The sequence below is a fragment of the Impatiens glandulifera genome, chromosome 6, assembly GCF_907164915.1.
Source record: "Impatiens glandulifera chromosome 6, dImpGla2.1, whole genome shotgun sequence".
Lineage (NCBI taxonomy): Eukaryota > Viridiplantae > Streptophyta > Magnoliopsida > Ericales > Balsaminaceae > Impatiens > Impatiens glandulifera.
The window spans coordinates 13,262,055-13,284,485 of NC_061867.1; the positions used below are offsets into that span (position 1 = coordinate 13,262,055).

Sequence of the window (22,431 nt, forward strand, 5' to 3'; positions counted from 1 at the left end):
AAAAGTAAAAAAAAATATCGGTGAGATAAATGCGACAAAATGGAAAAAACGAACAAAAATAAGGTTTCGAGTCTAAACCAAAATTAATGTTTCTAAAGTTCAGCGTCTACTTACCATTTTGAATGAGGAAGGAAATCGTTGCGAAGAAGGAAGTCGCCACCGAAGAAGGAAGTGTTCTCGTTACTCTATCCTTTCTAATGAGAGATATACATATAAAAATATTTTGTTTCTTTTTTTGTTTTTTTTTTTTTTTTAATATTTGTTTCCCTACACCCTGTTAATAAGTCAAAAATAAATAATAAAGAAAAATAAAGAAGAAGAGAAAGGAGAATAAAGAAAAATAAAGAAGAAGAGAAAGGAGAGTAGAAAGAAGCATGAGTGGGAAATTCACTATTAATAAATTACAACATAATCGGTTCAAATCTCATTGTGGTAGTCATATTAAAAAAAGAAGGAAAAAAGAGAGGAGATAATATTAATTATGTAATACTACAAAATCATGATTTATGAGTCATCTTTGGCACCAGATTCTCTAAGTTTAATATTGAATGAGAATTAAGCAAATGCTACAACAAACAATCAATTATTCGATAACGATAACTTGTATTCTTAGACATTCGAAATTAATACTTGAGTCAATCTAGAATGAAACAACTCTTTAGACTGCCTTATTGAAGAATGAAACAAACAATTTGATTAAAGCCAAAGCATTATCGCTGGTTGGATTACACAAATGGAAAGCATGATCCTCTCCGGCTGTTTCAACAATCTCCACCTTCCCTTTCCAATTACTCCTTTTCAACTCCTCATAGAAATACCAACCTCTGTCCTTCAACCAGTCTTTCTCGGCCACACAAACCAACACCCTCTCGCAGCCCATCTTTCCAATGTTCGGATCCATACTAGGGTTTATCATCGGATCATCCAACGATGTCACCGTCGTCGGGCAAGCGATTCGCCACAAATTCTCTAATGTTTCAGAATGAGGGTTTTCCGTTTCCGATCCAATCGGTTCCTCTCCTCCAAAAAAAGGGTGGACAAGAATATTACCCACCAGCTTTGCTCCCGATGATGATAACCCTTCCAACCCAACTCTTATACCCATATGGTACGCTATATTTGCGCCGGCGCTGTCGCCGGAGAAGAAAATGCGTTCCAGATCCGCAAAGTTTTTCACCCATTCGTCTTCGGCGCTCACAGCCCATTTGACAGCTTCCCATGAGTCTTCAAACGCGGTCGGCAATGGGTGCTCCGGCGCTTTTCTGTAGTCAACCGAGATTGCGACGATATTGGCTGAGGAGACAAGGGAGTTGAGGTAGTTATTGTTGGGTTTTTTGTTTCCTTAGTCCATGAGGAAAAGCCCAGCAAATAGGCCCATTTGGGCCCCCACTTGATTCACTTATTTGGGAGCAATATAAAAGGGGAGAAATCTTCTTTTGCAAGAAAGAAGAGCAAAAAAAAAGAGAGAAAATCAAGAAAGAAAAGAGGGGAAAAACTTCAATTTCAGTAGCCTTAGTATTTTGATGATTGCCGGAGTTTGCACCGTTGGATCGTTCTAATTTTTGGACAGCAGCTTCACAACTTCTGGGCCAACATTCTGAACGGTGGAGATCGGATTCTGAGGTCTGGAGGTCGGGGTTTTGTTGCCGGAACAGTAGTAGTTGTTTTTGGTGATATTCTTCCTTTATTGTTCTTTGATTGTTTCTATATCCTTGATGTGCATGTTTCCAAGGGTATTATGAATTTGTATGCCTCTAGTATTGTCTAGAGAAGACTTTTGTATTGCTCTCTTACTGGTGATAGTGGATTTTAAGCGGCACTAGGTGTCCCGTGGTTTTTACCCATTGAGGGGTTTTCCACGCTAAAATTCTGTGTTGTTTGTGTGTGCTTGCTTGGTGTGTTACTCACTGTTTTAGGGCTGTGTTGATTGCATTTTGCATACCTATTTGTTAGCTTCCTCACAGGTTTAAACGGTTTGGGAAAGTGTTGCCAAACGTAGGATAAATTCCGCATTTGTTGTTTACTGTTGTGGCGCATTTCCATCAAAGTGGTATCAGAGCCTTGGTTGCTTATTTGTGAATTGAACTGTTTGAACGATGGAAACTAATACAAGTAGGATGATTAATTTGAATGGTTCTAATTATCATGTTTGGAAGGCAAAAATGGAAGATCTCCTATATGTGAAAGATTATTACTTACCTGTTTTTGCTACTGATAAACCTGAGAATAAAACAGATGCAGAATGGACTATTTTGCATAGACAGGTTTGTGGATATATTCGGCAATGGGTGGAGGATAATGTGCTGAATCATATTATTGGGGAGACACATGCTCGTACTTTGTGGAACAAGCTTGAACAGTTGTATGCTCGGAAGACTGGGAACAATAAACTGTTCTTGATTAAGCAATTGATCAAGTTACAGTACAAAGATGGCACTCCTGTTACAGATCACTTAAATGCGTTTCAGGGCATTGTGAATCAGCTTTCAGGAATGGGTATCAAGTTTGATGATGAGATTCAAGGTCTATGGCTACTTGGTACATTACCAGATTCTTGGGAGACTTTTAGGGCATCCTTGTCCAACTCTGCACCGGATGGTATTATCACAATGGAATTGGCTAAGGGCAGTGTTATGAATGAAGAGATGAGAAGAAAGTCACAGGGTTCCTCTTCACAATCAGATGTCTTGGTTTTTGAAAAGCGGGGGAGAAGTCAGAGTAGAGGTCCGGGTAACAAAGGAAATCAGCGTGGTACTAGCAGCTCCGGTAAAGGGAAGTATGCTAATATTGAGTGTTATTATTGTGGTAAAAAGGGGCACACAGTAAAGTTCTGCAGACAGGCAAAGAAAGAGAACAAGAAGAAAAACTACAACAACCAAAACAACAATCAAAGGAAAGATGACGATGGTAGTGACAAGGTTGAAGTGAATACTATCACTAATGATTTCTTTGTTTGTTGTGATGATAATTTGGTGAACTTTGCACATGATGAGGCGAGTTGGGTGATTGACAGTGGAGCTTCGTGTCATGTTACATCACGAAGAGATTTTTATTCATCTTATACTCCAGGTGATTTTGGGGATGTCAAGATGGGTAATAGTGGGCTATCAAAGGTTGTTGGCATTGGAGAAGTCTGTTTGAAGTTTGATACTGGGATGGAGTTGGTTTTACAAAATGTAAAACATGTCCCGGATATGAGATTAAATTTGATTTCTACAGGTTTACTTGATGATGATGGGTACAACAACTACTTTGGTAATGGTTTGTGGAAACTCACTCGTGGTTCTTTGATTGTGGCAAGAGGTAAAAGGTGCTCAAAGTTGTATGTGGTACAACCGAAGATCTCCAAGAGCATTGTTAATGCTGTGGAGAATGCTGACATGACTGAGATATGGCATAAGAGACTTGGTCATATGAGTGAAAAGGGCATGGCTTTGTTGTCAAAGAAGGAAGTGTTATCAGGTGTAAATGATGTCCAGTTGAAGAGGTGTTCTCATTGTCTTGCAGGTAAACAAAACAGAGTTTCTTTCAAGAGCAATCCTCCCTACAGAAGAGAGAGCATACTTGATCTTGTTCATTCTGATGTTTGTGGTCCTATGAAGACAAAAACACTTGGTGGTTGCTCATATTTTGTCACATTCATTGATGATCACTCCCGGAAGGTATGGCTTTATACTTTGAAGTCTAAAGATCAAGTTTTAGATGTGTTTAAGCAGTTTCATGCCTCAGTTGAGAGAGAGACTGGAAAAAAGCTCAAGTGTATTCGGACAGACAATGGAGGTGAATACATTGGGCCATTTGATGCTTACTGTAGAGAGCATGGTATTCGACATCAAAAGACTCCTCCAAAGACACCACAGTTGAATGGCTTAGCAGAGCGGATGAACAGAACATTGGTTGAGAGAGTCAGATGTTTGCTTTCACATTCAGGGTTGCCGCGTTCCTTTTGGGGTGAAGCGTTGAACACGACAGTACATGTTATTAATTTAACCCCTTGTGTTCCTTTGCAGTTTGATGTTCCTAACAGGGTTTGGAGCGGCAAAGATGTTTCTTACAGTCACTTGCGAGTCTTTGGATGCAAGGCATTTGTGCATATTCCAAAAGATGAAAGGTCAAAGCTTGATGTGAAGTCTAAGCTTTGCGCGTTCCTCGGCTATGGCGATGATGAGTTTGGATATAGGCTTTATGATCCAATTCAGAAGAAGCTTGTTCGAAGTCGGGATGTTGTGTTTATTGAAGATCAGATTTTGAAGGATGTTGAGAAGATAGAGACAGTTCCTCGACATAGTGATGATCTTATTGATTTGGGTCCAGTTCCTCTACAACATGTTGACACACAGATTGGAGATGATGTTCCTATTGATGACCATAGTGCTGATGATGTTGATGCTCAAGAGCAAGATGTAGATGAAGTTGTTCATCCAGAGTTACCAGTTTCAGACATGCCACCATGTGTTCCACTCAGACGGTCTACGAGAGATCGTCATCCTTCTGTACGTTATTCTGCAAATGAGTATGTTCTTCTCACTGATGAGGGGGAGCCTGAGTGTTATGCAGAAGCTATAGAAGATGAGTACAAGAAAGAATGGGTTAAAGCTATGCAAGACGAGATGGATTCCTTGTATAAGAACAATACTTATGAGTTGGTGAAGTTGCCTAAAGGCAAGAGAGCATTGAAGAACAAGTGGGTTTATAAGGTGAAGACTGATGAGTTCACCTCACAACCCAGATACAAAGCTAGATTGGTGGTCAAAGGATTCAGCCAGAAAAAAGGTATTGATTTCGATGAGATTTTCTCTCCAGTTGTGAAGATGGGTTCTATTCGGGTGGTTCTCGGTTTAGCGGTCAGTCTTGATCTTGAGGTTGAGCAGATGGATGTCAAGACTGCTTTCCTTCACGGTGAATTGGATAAAGAAATCTATATGGAGCAGCCTGAAGGGTTTCAGGTAGAAGGTAAAGAAGACTATGTGTGTAGACTTCAGAAAAGTCTATATGGGCTGAAGCAGGCACCGAGACAGTGGTATAAGAAGTTTGAGTCTGTTATGGGGGAGCAAGGCTACCGAAAGACTACTTCAGATCATTGTGTTTTCTTTCAGAGGTTTGGTGATGATGATTTCATCATTTTATTGCTTTATGTTGATGACATGCTTATCGTTGGCAAGAATGCAGAAAGAATTGCTAAGTTGAAACAGCAGTTGAGCAAGTCTTTTGCAATGAAAGACTTGGGGCCAGTGAAACAGATTCTTGGGGTACGGATCACTCGAGATAGAGCTGCCAAGAAGTTGCATATGTCACAAGAGCGATACATTGAGAAGGTGCTTTGCAGGTTCAACATGGACAAAGCTAAAGTGGTTAGTTCTCCTCTTACTACCAACTTTAATCTAACAGGTAAAGATTGTCCTACTTCAAAGGAGGACATTGAAGATATGGATAAGGTTCCATATGCCTCAGCGGTTGGTAGCTTGATGTATGCTATGGTATGTACAAGGCCGGATATAGCTCATGCAGTTGGTGTTGTTAGTCGGTTTCTGTCAAATCCTGGCAGGAAGCATTGGGAAGCAGTTAAATGGATTCTCAGATATCTGCGCGGTACTTCCAAACTGGGTATCACATTTGGAAATGAAAAGCCGGTGCTTATGGGATACACAGATTCTGATATGGCTGGAAATAAGGATAACATGAAATCCACTTCTGGATATTTGATGACATTTGCAGGGGGAGCTGTTTCATGGCAATCAAGATTGCAAAAGTGTGTGGCCTTATCGACAACAGAGGCTGAGTATATGGCAGCAACGGAAGCTTGCAAAGAACTATTGTGGTTGAAAAGATTTCTGCAGGAGCTTGGCTTCAAGCAACAGCGCTACGTAGTTCTTTGTGATAATCAAAGTGCAATACACCTTGCTAAGAATTCCATGTTTCATAAGAGAACGAAACATATTGATGTGCGGTATCATTGGATTAGAGAATCTCTTGAAGATGGGTTGTTTGAACTTGATAAAGTTCACACTGATGATAATGGTTCCGATATGTTGACAAAGGCATTGGCAAGGGAAAAGTTGAAGGTGTGTTGTTCGATCGCCGGGATGGCGAACCTTTCCTCATAGTCAGGAAAAGGGGGAGATTTGTTGGGTTTTTTGTTTCCTTAGTCCATGAGGAAAAGCCCAGCAAATAGGCCCATTTGGGCCCCCACTTGATTCACTTATTTGGGAGCAATATAAAAGGGGAGAAATCTTCTTTTGCAAGAAAGAAGAGCAAAAGAAAGAGAGAGAAAATCAAGAAAGAAAAGAGGGGAAAAACTTCAATTTCAGCAGCCTTAGTATTTTGATGATTGCCGGAGTTTGCACCGTTGGATCGTTCTAATTTTTGGACAGCAGCTTCACAACTTCTGGGCCAACATTCTGAACGGTGGAGATCGGATTCTGAGGTCTGGAGGTCGGGGTTTTGTTGCCGGAACAGTAGTAGTTGTTTTTGGTGATATTCTTCCTTTATTGTTCTTTGATTGTTTCTATATCCTTGATGTGCATGTTTCCAAGGGTATTATGAATTTGTATGCCTCTAGTATTGTCTAGAGAAGACTTTTGTATTGCTCTCTTACTGGTGATAGTGGATTTTAAGCGGCACTAGGTGTCCCGTGGTTTTTACCCATTGAGGGGTTTTCCACGCTAAAATTCTGTGTTGTTTGTGTGTGCTTGCTTGGTGTGTTACTCACTGTTTTAGGGCTGTGTTGATTGCATTTTGCATACCTATTTGTTAGCTTCCTCACAGGTTTAAACGGTTTGGGAAAGTGTTGCCAAACGTAGGATAAATTCCGCATTTGTTGTTTACTGTTGTGGCGCATTTCCATCAGTTATGACACATGGGAAAGAAGGCGGTTGCGATGCAGAAAGCGCCGCCGTGGAAATAGATTAGGAGAGGTAGTTTCGATGGGTGAGGTTGTGATTTGGGTATATATAGGCGGGCGGAAATGGAGTTTTCATGGGAGATGACGACGTCCTTGGATTGGACGCCGGTTTGGGGATCAATCGATGGTGGAACGACTTCGCAGCACATTAATCTTTCTACTGATCCGTCTTTGTAAATGCGAATCATGCCTTTGATCTCATGAACTATTTCGTTGGTTCTCATGTCTTGATTAGCCATTTGGGAATTAGAGTCTGTGTATCTCTACTCTGTTGTGTTCTGTTTTAGTACTTATAGAATGTTTTAGAATAAGAGAGATATGGTTTGTAATTTGATTGGACCAAAAATCCACTAACTTAACTATCAACCATGACCCATAAATATTACAATTATTAAACATGTTTACTCTTTATGTTTTCTTTGAATCTTCCACCTTCTTCATTAACCCTTGATAATTTGGTTAGTGAGAAATAGTAGATATTAATGATCTTAGTTGTTCCGTGTGTTACAACACAATACTGTCATTTTGATATTATGAGGTTTGAATTAGGAAAATCGACATATTATGCTGCGGGTTCCTATTACCCTTTTAGAAGATCCTAGCCTAGTACATTAATTTTTATTTATTTAATTACTCTCCATTAATATTATGTTTTTTTTTTATCCGTTTAAAACGATTATTCATTTAATAATATTATTAAATTAATTGTTTAAAAATAAAAATCTTTAAAATAGTTTTCACACCTTCTCTACACCAGTTCTATAAACAATAAAATAAACTTTGGAATTAAAATTCTGTCAGGTTAATTGGGTTGGGTGTTCAATAAAAAATAATTAGTTCTAAAAATATTCAATTAACATTTATAAAACAAACAAACAAGTCATTATAAAAATTGTGTTCCATCTGTCCGAAACTATCAATTTCAGATCATTTAAAATTTAAAAACCCAAATTTTCACCCCAAGTTCGAAACCATTTTAAATTTTCGAATCTCTATATATATATAATGATACTTAATTTTTAAAGTGTCCGGATTGCCGGGTCGAGAGCGGTGGTTAATTTGAATATATGTGAGAGTAATGGATACTTGGGTCGGATTGTGGGTTGACTCGCCCATAAACTTAAAACGGTTAAAAATAAAATTAAAAATACTATAAGTATAGTTCGAACTTGTCACCTAACAAAATAAGTACAACCTTTTAACCAACTAAGCTAATAATACTTTATATTTTAAAATCAACCCAAAATTTAATAACTGTGTGACATTTTAACAATATAAGTTCAACTTTTTAACTAACTAATCTATATATATAATGATGCTTAATTTTTAAAATGTCCGGATTGCCGGGTCGAGAGTTGTGGTTAATTTGGATATATGTGAGAGTAATGAATACTTGGGTCGGATTGTGGGTTGACCCGCCCATAAGATTTTTATCGTAATATTTTTTTCACGGTTTTTTTTATTTATTACTCGTACAAATGCACGAAATACATGCTAGTTCAAAATAATGTTGTTTAATGATAACATGTAATAAAGACTTCTATTGTAATTCTTACAAGGTTATTTATAAGTTTTGTTACAACACGAGATTTAGAAGGAAATAAATGCAATGTGCTTTAGCAATAGAAAGTGGAAAATGGAGGAATTCAACTAAGTTTGGAAAGACAAAATATAATATAAACATGCTAAATTAAAATTGGATAAAAACTTATTTTATATAAATACTCTTATTAAAATTGGATAAAAATTATATTTGGGCAAACATTTTTCTATCGGAATTGTGTAATATTTTTAGTGGTGATTTTTCCAGTTTAACGGGTAATTGAGCGGGAGAAAATTGTATTTTTCGCCTCAAACGGACTGAACACTAATAAATATAGTTAAATATATAACATTATAAATATATGATTTTTTTAGTTTATAAGAATTTTAATATTTTTATAATAATATAAATTTTATATATCACAAATATATTCTCCGCTCCGCTGCTCTAATCCAGCCAATTTTCATCACTAGTTCTAACAACAACCGATTAAAACACATTAAAAATAGAAATAAAACCGTCTAAATTCTTAAACTCATTTGCTTCTTATCCTTTTGTTATCCTTTGTCATTTGAAGTTTATGGTAAGAACTTCAAAACATTTTGTTTATTTTTATTTATTTTTTTCAATATGAATTTAGAGTTTGTTTTAACCCGTCGGAGTTGAAAAGTTATATTTTAACTTAAAGCGGTCTAGGAGGAATTAAGGAACACAACACTCCTAGCACTTCAGCTAACAAAATTTTAAACTAAAGTGTAAAAACTATTAATTGACTAAATCTGTAACGAAACAATTCCTTAGATTGACTTCTTAATGAACGAAACTAACAGTTTCATCAAGGCCAAGGCATTATTGCCGGTGGGATTATACAAATTAAAAATATGATCCTCTCTAGCCGTTTCAACAATTGCCGACATTCCTTTTCAATCCTTTTCAATCGCTCCTTTTCAGCGCCTCATAAAAACACCAAACTCTCTCATATTCAAACATTCCTTCTCACCAAAACCCTCTCGCAACCCATTCTTACAATATTCGGATCCATACTAGGGTTTATCATCGGATCATCCAACGATGTCACCGTTGGGCAAGCGATTTGCCACAATTTCTCAAGATTTTCCATATTAGGGTTAGTCGCTTAATGCTACATTAATGTTATTGCGGACATGTTGTCGACATAAAGGGTTACCGGCCTCGGATCGCATACGAGCACCTCGCATGCCTTGACACGATATTGTAGTAGCCGCCAAAAACTCCGGCTCACATTAAAATAAAGCAACAGTTCGTTGCTTTTGAGATTGTCAAGTGATCAAATTGCCGTTGAGATAAAACAACATCCCTTCAGTGTTTTTTCTATCGTCTGTGTCACCGGCTAGGTCGTTGTTAGTAAAACTAACAAGTTATTCAACGTCTCATCCTCTTCTTAATTTAATCACATAGCTCGATGTTCTCTTCACGCAACGAAGAATGTGTTTTACTGCTTGTTGGTGTAGAGTGCTAGGTTGCTCAATGTATCGACTCACTATGCCAACTACATAAGAGATATCGGGTCGAGTGTGTATCAAATACCCGAGACACCCGATAATATGCCTATACTCATTCGGATCCACTAAGCTTCTATTAGGATCGGTGACAACAATAGAAGGAAGGGTTGAATATTGTTGTTCTATTTTTCACTTTTACGCGATTTTAATCCGATTAGAGATTGAAAATCTGTTTTTATTCTTCGACAAATCGTAGCAAACTTTTGAACGGTTTTGCGGAAAATACTTGTGGGATTTGAAGTGTCAGATATAAGACTGAAGGAGGTAGTAAAGAGATAACACAAAATTTTATGGATGCTTGGAGATAAATTTTTTACGTCACCCCTTCTTCTGTTTTCAAAAGGATTCTACTAGAAGACTTTGATTTGTATAGCCTTTACATAAACTCACTCAGATCACAGGTCTTAACACTTGTCTGTTCTGAACTCCTAACTATCACACTCTCTGTTAAAGAGACAATGTTGTGTTCAACTTACAGTATTGAAATTACTATCATGTAATACAAAAGATTATCTCTCAATGTGATGTAGTGACTTGACGTAATCACTTGTGAAGAACGAGTTAGAGAGAGAGTAATCAAAGAATCAAACTTCGGAGAGATTCGCCAAAGGATTCAAGTGTCAAGAAGAGAGAGGTGCGTCGTTGTCCTTTGATGTCCTTTTTATATTTTCTGCATGGCAATGGTCGAATCTATTTTGTTGACACGTGGCAGCGGTACATTCTCCGTACGTTTGGCGTACAGAGTAGTGCGTCTGGGAAATCGAATATTCGTTAGTACGGGGTAGTACATAGGCTAATTGAATATTTGTTTGTACTAGGTAGTGTGCATGCGAATGGAATACAATACGTCTTTGTCGTATTAAGCTGACGTGGAACTTTGCTGATATCGAGCTCTGCTGATAGCGTACTCAGTTGTTGATGCAACACAACTGTTAGCACAACCTTGCTGTTGGCACAACACTGTTGTTAGGCTACTTAGTTGTTAGCGCTTCTTCAGTCTGTTGTTAGCGCTTCATCAGTCTGCTGTTAGCGCTTCTTCAGACTGTTGTTAGCGCTTCTTCAAATTTACCTGCGCAATAAAATATTTGTTGAACTTAGTTTTATTCATTTATCAACGCATCATCAAAACTATGTCGTATTGATTTTATTTATCCTAAGTTAATTTTAATCAAATTAAAGTGTTTTTCATAATTCAACTTAATTAACAATTTCCCCTTTAATCTTAATTTCATAATTTTTTCCATTTTTTTCTTTAATTTAATCTAACAGCTTCTTCCAAATCCTTTTCGAGCTGCAGCTTTGCTTCCATCAGATACTTTCTCGAGTTACAATCCTCCATTGTAAGCTATTTCAACACCTTCTCTGCATAAGTTGCATGCTTCACCTCGATGTTATCTTTCTTATGGTCCACCTCGATATCAATGTAGTACGAGAATATCCCAAGATCACTCATCTCGAACTCTTTCATCATTTGCTTTTTGAACACCTCAATGTCCTTGATGCTTGATCCTATCATGATCAAGTTGTCGACATATACACCAACTATGAGTACTTCTTCTCCATGGTTTCTCGTGTATACAGCCTTCTCTTGATAATATTTCAAGAAACTGAGACACATCATTCTCTTGTTGATGCAAGTGTTCCACACCCTTGGTGCTTGATGTAGTCTATAGAGAGCCTTGTATAACTTGTACACCCTGTGTGCTTTTTAATTTTTATGATGAAGTCTTCAGGTTGAACTGATGGAAATGCACCACAACGGTAAACAACAAATGCGGAATTTATCCTTCGTTTGGCAACACTTTCCGAAACCGTTTAAACCTGTGAGGAAGCTAACAAATAGGTATGCAAAATGCAATCAACACAGCCCTAACACAGTGAGTAACACACCAAGAAATCACACACAAACAACACAGAATTTTAGCGTGGAAAACCCCTCAATGGGTAAAAACCACGGGACACCTAGTGCCGCTTAAAATCCACTATCACCAGTAAGAGAGCAATACAAAAGTCTTCTCTAGACAATACTAGAGACATACAAATTCATAATACCCTTGGAAACATGCACATCAAGGATATAGAAACAATCAAAGAACAAGAAAAGAAGAATATCACCAAAAACAACTGCTACTGTTCCGGTAACGAAACCCCGACCTCCAGACCTCAGAATCCGATCTCCACCGTTCAGAATGTTGGCCCAGAAGTTGTGAAGCTGCTGTCCAAAAATTAGAACGATCCAACGGTGCAAACTCCGGAAATCATCAAAATACTAAGGCTGCTGAAATTGAAGTATTTCCCCTCTTTTCTTTCTTGATTTTCTCTCTCTTTCTTTTGATCTTATTTCTTGCAAAAGAAGATTTCTCTCCTTTTATATTGCTCCCAAATAAGTGAATAAAGTGGGGCCCAAATGGGCCTATTTGCTGGGCTTTTCCTCATGGACTAAGGAAACAAAAAACCCAACAAATCTCCCCCTTTTCCTGACTATGAGGAAAGGTTCGCCATTCCGGCGATCGAACAACACACCTTCAACTTTTCCCTTGCCAATGCCTTTGTCAACATATCGGAACCATTATCATCAGTGTGAACTTTATCAAGTTCAAACAATCCATCTTCAAGAGATTCTCTAATCCAATGATACCGCACATCAATATGTTTCGTTCTCTTATGAAACATGGAATTCTTAGCAAGGTGTATTGCACTTTGATTATCACAAAGAACTACGTAGCGCTGTTGCTTGAAGCCAAGCTCCTGCAGAAATCTTTTCAACCACAATAGTTCTTTGCAAGCTTCTGTTGCTGCCATATACTCAGCCTCTGTTGTCGATAAGGCCACACACTTTTGCAATCTTGATTGCCATGAAACAGCTCCCCCTGCAAATGTCATCAAATATCCAGAAGTGGATTTCATGTTATCCTTATTTCAAGCCATATCAGAATCTGTGTATCCCATAAGCACCGGCTTTTCATTTCCAAATGTTATACCCAATTTGGAAGTACCGCGCAGATATCTGAGAATCCATTTAACTGCTTCCCAATGCTTCCTACCAGGATTTGACAGAAACCGACTAACAACACCAACTGCATGAGCTATATCCGGCCTTGTACATACCATAGCATACATCAAGCTACCAACCGCTGAGGCATATGGAACCTTATCCATATCTTCAATATCCTCCTTTGAAGTAGGACAATCTTTATCTGTTAGCTTAAAGTTGGTAGTAAGAGGAGAACTAACCACTTTAGCTTTGTCCATGTTAAACCTACAAAGCACCTTCTCAATGTATCGCTCTTGTGACATATGCAACTTCTTGGCAGCTCTATCTCGAGTGATCCGTACCCCAAGAATCTGTTTCACAGGCCCCAAGTCTTTCATTGCAAAAGACTTGCTCAACTGCTGTTTCAACTTAGCAATTCTTCCTGCATTCTTGCCAACGATAAGCATGTCATCAACATAAAGCAATAAAATGATGAAATCATCATCACCAAACCTCTGAAAGAAAACACAATGATCTGAAGTAGTCTTTCGGTAGCCTTGCTCCCCCATAACAGCCTCAAACTTCTTATACCACTGTCTCGGTGCCTGCTTCAGCCCATATAGACTTTTCTGAAGTCTACACACATAGTCTTTTTTACCTTCTACCTGAAACCCTTCAGGCTGCTCCATATAGATTTCTTTATCCAATTCACCGTGAAGGAAAGCAGTCTTGACATCCATCTGCTCAACCTCAAGATCAAGACTGACCGCTAAACCGAGAACCACCCGAATAGAACCCATCTTCACAACCGGAGAGAAAATCTCATCGAAATCAATACCTTTTTTCTGGTTGAATCCTTTGACCACCAATCTAGCTTTGTATCTGGGTTGTGAGGTGAACTCATCAGTCTTCACCTTATAAACCCACTTGTTCTTCAATGCTCTCTTACCTTTAGGCAACTTCACCAACTCATAAGTATTGTTCTTATACAAGGAATCCATTTCATCTTGCATAGCTTCAGCCCATTCTTTCCTGTGCTCATCTTCAATAGCTTCTGCATAACACTCAGGTTCCCCCTCATCAGTGAGAAGAACATACTCATTTGCAGAATAACGTACAGAAGGATGACGATCTCTCGTAGACCGTCTGAGTGGAACACATGGTGGCATGTCTGGAACTGGTAACTCTGGGTAAACAACTTCATCTACATCTTGCTCTTGAGCATCAACATTATCAGCACCATGGTCTTCAATAGGAACATCATCTCCAACCTGTGTGTCAACATGTTGTAGAGGAATTGGACCCAAATCAATAAGATCATCACTATGTTGAGGATTTGTCTCTGTCTTCTCAACATCCTTCAAAATCTGATCTTCAATAAACACAACATCCCGGCTTCGAACAAGCTTCTTCTGAACTGGATCATAAAGCCTGTATCCAAACTCATCATCGCCATAGCCGAGGAACGCCCAAAGCTTAGACTTCACATCAAGCTTTGACCTTTCATCTTTGGGAATATGCACAAATGCCTTGCATCCAAAGACTCGCAAGTGACTGTAAGAAACATCTTTGTCGCTCCAAACCCTATTAGGAACATCAAACTGCAAAGGAACACAAGGGGTTAGATTAATAACATGTACTGTCGTGTTCAACGCTTCACCCGAAAAGGAACGCGGCAACCCTGAATGTGAAAGCAAACATCTGACTCTCTCAACCAATGTTCTGTTCATCCGCTCTGCTAAGCCATTCAACTGTGGTGTCTTTGGAGGAGTCTTTTGATGCCGAATACCATGCTCTCTACAGTAAGCATCAAATGGCCCAATGTATTCACCTCCATTGTCTGTCCGAATACACTTGAGCTTTTTTCCAGTCTCTCTCTCAACTGAGGCATGAAACTGCTTAAACACATCTAAAACTTGATCTTTAGACTTTAAAGTATAAAGCCATACCTTCCGGGAGTGATCATCAATGAATGTGACAAAATATGAGCAACCACCAAGTGTTTTTGTCTTCATAGGACCACAAACATCAGAATGAACAAGATCAAGTATGCTCTCTCTTCTGTAGGGAGGATGACTCTTAAAAGAAACTCTGTTTTGTTTACCTTCAAGACAATGAGAACACCTCTTCAACTGAACATCATTTACACCTGATAACACTTCCTTCTTTGACAACAAAGCCATGCCCTTTTCACTCATATGACCAAGTCTCTTATGCCATATCTCAGTCATGTCAGCATTCTCCACAGCATTAACAATGCTCTTGGAGATCTTCGGTTGTACCACATACAACTTTGAGCACCTTTTACCTCTTGCCACAATCAAAGAACCACGAGTGAGTTTCCACAAACCATTACCAAAGTAGTTGTTGTACCCATCATCATCAAGTAAACCTGTCGAAATCAAATTTAATCTCATATCCGGGACATGTTTTACATTTTGTAAAACCAACTCCATTCCAGTATCAAATTTCAAACAGACTTCTCCAATGCCAACAACCTTTGATAGCCCACTATTACCCATCTTGACATCCCCAAAATCACCTGGAGTGTAAGATGAATAAAAATCTCTTCGTGATGTAACATGACACGAAGCTCCACTGTCAATCACCCAACTCGCCTCATCATGTGCAAAGTTCACCAAATTATCATCACAACAAACAAAGAAATCATTAGTGATAGTATTCACTTCAACCTTGTCACTGCCATCGTCATCTTTCCTTTGATTGTTGTTCTGGTTGTTGTAGTTTTTCTTCTTGTTCTCTTTCTTTGCCTGTCTGCAGAACTTTACTGTGTGCCCCTTTTTACCACAATAGTAACACTCAATATTAGCATACTTCCCTTTACCGGAGTTGCTAGTACCACGCTGATTTCCTTTGTTACCCGGACCTCTACTCTGACTTCTCCCCCGCTTTTCAAAGACCAAGACATCTGATTGTGAAGAGGAACCCTGTGACTTTCTTCTCATCTCTTCATTCATAACACTGCCCTTAGCCAATTCCATGGTGATAATACCATCCGGTGCAGAGTTGGACAAGGATGCCCTAAAAGTCTCCCAAGAATCCGGTAATGTACCAAGTAGCCATAGACCTTGAATCTCATCATCAAACTTGATACCCATTCCTGAAAGCTGATTCAAAATGCCCTGAAACGCATTTAAGTGATCTGTAACAGGAGTGCCATCTTTGTACTGTAACTTGATCAATTGCTTAATCAAGAACAGTTTATTGTTCCCAGTCTTCCGAGCATACAACTGTTCAAGCTTGTTCCACAAAGTACGAGCATGTGTCTCCCCAATAATATGATTCAGCACATTATCTTCCACCCATTGCCGAATATATCCACAAACCTGTCTATGCAAAATAGTCCATTCTGCATCTGTTTTATTCTCAGGTTTATCAGTAGTAAAAACAGGTAAGTAATAATCTTTCACATATAGGAGATCTTCCATTTTTGCCTTCCAAACATGATAATTAGAACCATTCAAATTAATCATCCTACTTGTATTAGTTTCCATCGTTCAAACAGTTCAATTCACAAATAAGCAACCAAGGCTCTGATACCACTTTGATGGAAATGCACCACAACGGTAAACAACAAATGCGGAATTTATCCTTCGTTTGGCAACACTTTCCGAAACCGTTTAAACCTGTGAGGAAGCTAACAAATAGGTATGCAAAATGCAATCAACACAGCCCTAACACAGTGAGTAACACACCAAGCAATCACACACAAACAACACAGAATTTTAGCGTGGAAAACCCCTCAATGGGTAAAACCACGGGACACCTAGTGCCGCTTAAAATCCACTATCACCAGTAAGAGAGCAATACAAAAGTCTTCTCTAGACAATACTAGAGGCATACAAATTCATAATACCCTTGGAAACATGCACATCAAGGATATAGAAACAAGAAAAGAACAAGAAAAGAAGAATATCACCAAAAACAACTGCTACTATTCCGGCAACGAAACCCCGACCTCCAGACCTCAGAATCCGATCTCCACCGTTCAGAATGTTGGCCCAGAAGTTGTGAAGCTGCTGTCCAAAAATTAGAACGATCCAACGGTGCAAACTCCGGCAATCATCAAAATACTAAGGCTGCTGAAATTGAAGTATTTCCCCTCTTTTCTTTCTTGATTTTCTCTCTCTTTCTTTTGATCTTATTTCTTGCAAAAGAAGATTTCTCTCCTTTTATATTGCTCCCAAATAAGTGAATAAAGTGGGGCCCAAATGGGCCTATTTGCTGGGCTTTTCCTCATGGACTAAGGAAACAAAAAACCCAACATGAACGACATAGACTTCTTCTTCGATGTCACCATTGAGAAATGATGATTTCACATCCAAGTGGTGGATCTCTCATTCGGTGAGCTGTGATGGCAAGATTCATCCTAACTGTGTCAAGTTTCGCCAATGGTGCAAAGGTCTCCTCAAAGTGAACGTTTGCTTCTGCATGTAGTCTTTTGCTACCAATCTCTCTTTGTGTTTGAGGATGTTGCCTTCGCGGTCTCTTTTTATCTTGAAAACTCACTTTAACTTGATGGTCTTGTGACTAGGTGGTAAGTCGGTGAGCTCTGATGTTTTGATCATGTTGATGGAATTGAGCTTTTTCTTCATAGCCTCATAACATGGTTCTTCGGCTGCCGCCTCGTGATATGTTGTTGGCTCATTAGTGGTGAGCAACAATAATTGATCGTGATCCATCTTTACTAGTGGTGTCTCTGCATAGACATCTCGTAGGATTCCAAACTCCACAAAATTTTGTATGAACTCGTTGTTGTCGTTGCACCACTCCTACTTCTTCTCTTCCTCTAACACAACATCTCAAAGTGTGTCTTCAAGGTTTGCACTTTTGCCTTCTTGACTCTCTCCACTCTAAAATGCACCGTCTTTAGCCTCTCCCACGCTAACTTAACAGAATCCTTCTCGACTACCATTAGAATGACATCCTCGGGGAGCGCTTGATAGATGGAGGCAAGAGCCATTATATCCTTCCGTTCATCGATCTCGTCGTGCTTTGTGGCTTCCCACCCTCCTTGTGTTGGTAAGTTTACCCGAATCTTCAACGCACACGCCGAGTAGTTACTCTTTGTGAGTAATGGATAGGAAAGCGTCACGTTCCCTTCTCTTTTAATCTTCATTGTCGCCGCATCTCTGGTTGATTTTGACGACGTGTTCTTCAGATAAGCTCTGATACCAAATGTTAGATCTTCTAAAAACAATTATAAAGAAATAAAAAATTTATAAAAAAACTAAAAAGAATAATAATGTTTGTTGAAGAGGATAAGTTTTTTTTGAGTCTTAATTTTTGTATATCTTCCTTTAAAAACAATCTTATAAAACAATAAATTAATCTAAAACCCTAAATTACTTATATATCTAAAAACTGAAAGACATTAATAATTAAATAGACTTTAATTGCGTACAAGACACTAAATACAGTCAACTATTAATAATTAAATAATCCCTAAAATCAAGACAATAAAGATGAACCATTTTCAATTTACAATGTTTAGACTCACAAAATCTATAACCAAACAACTCAAGCTAAGCTTAGACTCTCTCATTGAAGAATGTAACAATCAGTTTGATAAAAGCCAAAGCATTATCGCCGGTTGGATTATACAAATGGAACATATGAATCTCTCCAGCCGTTTCAACAATCTCCACCTTCCCTTTCCCATCGCTCCTTCTCAACTCCTCGTAGAAATACCAACCTCTATCCTTCAACCAGTCTTTCTCCGCCACACAAACCAACACCCTCTCGCAACCCATCTTTCCAATGTTCGGATCCATACTAGGGTTTATCATCGGATCATCCAACGATGTCACCGTCGGGCAAGCGATTCGCCACAATTTCTCACATATTTCAGAATAAGGGTTTTCCGTTTCCGTTTCGGATCCAATCGGTTCCTCTCCTCCAAAAAACGGGTGGACAAGAATATTACCCACCAACTTTGCTCCCGATGATAACCCTTCCAACCCAACTCTTATACCCATACGGTACGCTATATTTGCGCCGGCGCTGTCGCCGGCGAAGAAAACGCGTTCAAGATCCGCAAAGTTCTTCACCCATTCGTCTTGGGCGCTCACAGCCCATTTGACAGCTTCCCATGAGTCTTCAAACGCGGTCGGCAATGGGTGTTCCGGCGCTCTTCTGTAGTCAACCGAGATTGCGACGATATTGGATGCGGAGACAAGGTAGTTGAGGTAGTTATGATATATGGGAGAGAAGGCGGTTTCTATGCAGAAACCGCCGCCGTGGAAATAGATTAGGAGAGGTAGTTTTGATGGGTCAGGTTGTGCTTTGGGTATGTATAGGCGGGCGGAAATGGCGTTTTCAGGGGAGATGACGACGTCCTTTGATTGTACGCCGGTTTGAGGATCAATCGATGATGGAACGACTTCGCAGCCGATTAATCTTTCTACTGACCCGTCTTTGTAAATGCGAATCACGCCTTCGATCTCATGAACTATTTCGTTTGTTCTCATGTTTTGATTAGCCATTAGGGAATTAGAGTCTGTGTATCTCTACTCTGTTGCTGTGTTCTATTTTAGTGCTTATAATAGTGTTTTAGAAATGAGAAGATATGGTTTGGAATTTGTATGGACCAAAAATCCACCCAAGACCCACCTAATTCTTAACCATGACTCATAAATATTACAATTATTAAACATGTTTATTCTTTATATTTTCTTTAAATCTTCCACCTTCTTCATTAATTTTGGATCTGGACTCGTTCAAAAATAAATATAAATTTGGGTTGATAATTTGGTTAGTGAGAAATAGTATAATTTGATTAGCTAGAATAGTAGATATTAATTATTTCAATTGTTCGGTGTGTTGCTAGTTGCTACTAACTACTATATTTTCATATTAATGAGTTTCTATTCGGAAAATCTGTATTATAATACGTTATTACTGGTTTTTATTTGGAAAATGGATATCATATTAAGGTGGGATTTCAAATAAGAATAGAGGAGAAAAAAATGGTAGTTAAGTATCATTGTACATGTCACCTTAAAAAAAATATGACACGTAGAATTTTATAATTTTTTTAAAGTAATTTATATCCTTTTAATATTTTATTATCAAACAATTATAAATAACATTTTAAAATTATTAATATATATTATTATATATATAATTTTTTTAATTTTAAATGTATTATCAAATTATAATTGTTATTATTTATTTTATTTGAAATTAAATTATTAGAATAATTAACTCAAATAATAAAATACTAATATTCAAGATAAATATAATTTAAATGATGAACTATTAATATTAAACATAAATACTAAGAAAAAAAACACTTAGAACAACTCAATTACAAATAGTGTGAGTATAATATATAATATATAATATATAATATATATATATATTTAGAAATTATATATTATTTATTTTAATTATTTTTTTTATTATTACTTATTTTAAAAATAAATAAATTATTAACTACAATATATATATATATATATATATATATATATATATATATATATATATATATAAATTAATATAGGAGATAAATAAATAATTTAAAAAATAATTAAGAATTTTTTATTCTTTTAAATGTATATTTATTAAATATAATATATATATATTAAAATATATATATTTATATATTTTGTTATTTGATTTATTATTATTCATATGATTACTCTAAAAATTATATAAATAAATAATTTAAAGTAATAAAGTATATAAATATATATTTACAAATTGACCAGTATAGACATAAATTATTAATAGATAACTAAAAAATAAATTATTAGTAAGGAAAATGAAGAGAAATTATCAATAGAGAATATTGAGAAGGAAGATAAATAAATATTTTAAATTTTATTTAGTGATCAGATCATTCACATAGTTAGTTATCATATGCACTACAAATATTTTCCTCTCTATTACTCTAAAAATTATATAAATAAACTAAAATCTTTAAAATAGTCCACACAAATCTTCTCTATATAATATACCAGTTCTAAAAAAATAAAATAAATTTTGAATTAAAATTCTGTCAAGTTAATTGGGGTCGGTGTTCAATTATATTGACAGGTTGGGTAATTAAAATCGAAAATATAAGGACAATTATTTTTTATTTATACTATTTTAATTTTTTATAAGATTAAAACTTTAATATTCCATTTTTTATTATAAATTAAAAAAATACATTTTTAATATTATTATGTAAAATATATATTAATCGGATAAAAAATATAATGGGTTAAAAAATGTTTAATAAGACAAAGATTCTAAATTTATATATAAAAAAGTAATTTAAAAAGTTGGTTTTACGAATATTCAGTTTAAATTTATAAAACAAACTAATCATTCTAAAAATTGAGTTCCTTATAATAAATCGTGTCGGATATCCATTGGTCTGAAATGGATAGTTTCAGATATTTAAATTATGGCGGCATGAGTCAGACTAATACCAGCTATTCGAGTTTCAGCTTTTTAGTATTTATTAGCTCAGTTCGAACTCGTTTATAAATTTGAGTTCAAGTTCGAATCGACTCGACTATTTACATACAAACTCGGTTTGAATTGAAAACTTGAATTAAAATTAAATTTTAAAGCTCGAACTCGAGCTCTAACTGGTAGTAGAGCTTAAATAAGCTTCATAATAATAGTTATTATAGAGAATTCACCACTTCCTACATGAAAATAGTTGGTTGAGTAACTTGAGTTTACTGATTCTCGAAGAAATAATATGAAGAAATGAAGCGACGAAAGATGTAAGAGCTTTTATGAATAAATGAGTGAAATTGTGTAAAAGAAAGAGTGTTTGTGAATAAGTGAGATGGTGGAGAGAAATTAATATGTAAAAAAATATGATATGATTGTTATAATATATTATATTATTGTGATAATATAATATTTACGGAATATATCTAAAAAAATATGATATTATAGCAATAATAATGATGGTGGATTAGAAAATTATGATTTTTATTTTGACTTTTGGGCAAAATGATATAATTATGTGTACCTACCATACAAGCTTTTAAAAAGAGAGTGAAATTTAAATTTTAATACTAAAATAAATAAAAATTTATTATTAGCCTCGAACAAGTTCGACAAAATATCGAATAAATATTATATGAACTCGAGCTCAGCTAGAATATTAAATGAGTATGTTCGATTTCGGTTCGTCAAAGTCAAGCTCAAGTCGACTTTGACTGAACGGTTTACGAGGGGCTCACGAAACAGTTTTACTCTTTGCAGCCCTAATTTAAATACTCAATTTTCAGACCAATTTAAAACCTCAAATCCCAAAATAATTGTGCCCTATTGTCTAATGATAACATCTAATAAAGACTTATCTTGTAAGGTTGTTTATAAGTGTTGTTATAGCATGTGTATGAGATTTAGAATTTGGAAAATGGAGGAATTCAGCTAAGTTTGGAGACACAAAAATAATAATGCAAACATGCTAAGTTAAAATTGGGAAAAACTTGTTTTA

The 22,431-nt window shown here is 36.7% G+C and overlaps 2 protein-coding genes across 2 annotated transcripts; both read right to left on the reverse strand.

Annotated features, from left to right (window-relative positions):
- Positions 1-658: 658 nt before the first annotated feature.
- On the reverse strand, positions 659-2,037 carry LOC124943199 (probable carboxylesterase 2). The gene is made up of 2 exons (XM_047483748.1): positions 2,025-2,037; positions 659-1,341 (listed from the first exon to the last, which is right to left on the reverse strand). Exons 1-2 carry the CDS (start codon positions 2,035-2,037, stop codon positions 659-661), a joined length of 696 nt encoding a protein of 231 aa, XP_047339704.1.
- A 16,474-nt stretch (positions 2,038-18,511) lies between these two features.
- On the reverse strand, positions 18,512-19,480 carry LOC124943200 (probable carboxylesterase 2). Its single transcript, XM_047483749.1, has one exon. It carries the CDS (start codon positions 19,463-19,465, stop codon positions 18,512-18,514), a length of 954 nt encoding a protein of 317 aa, XP_047339705.1. The 5' UTR covers positions 19,466-19,480.
- Between the last annotated feature and the right edge of the window lie 2,951 nt (positions 19,481-22,431).

Bases quoted from the DNA above. Each gene is read 5' to 3' on its own strand.
- LOC124943200 (XM_047483749.1), bottom strand. From the start codon at position 19,465: ATGGCTAATCAAAACATGAGAACAAACGAAATAGTTCATGAGATCGAA.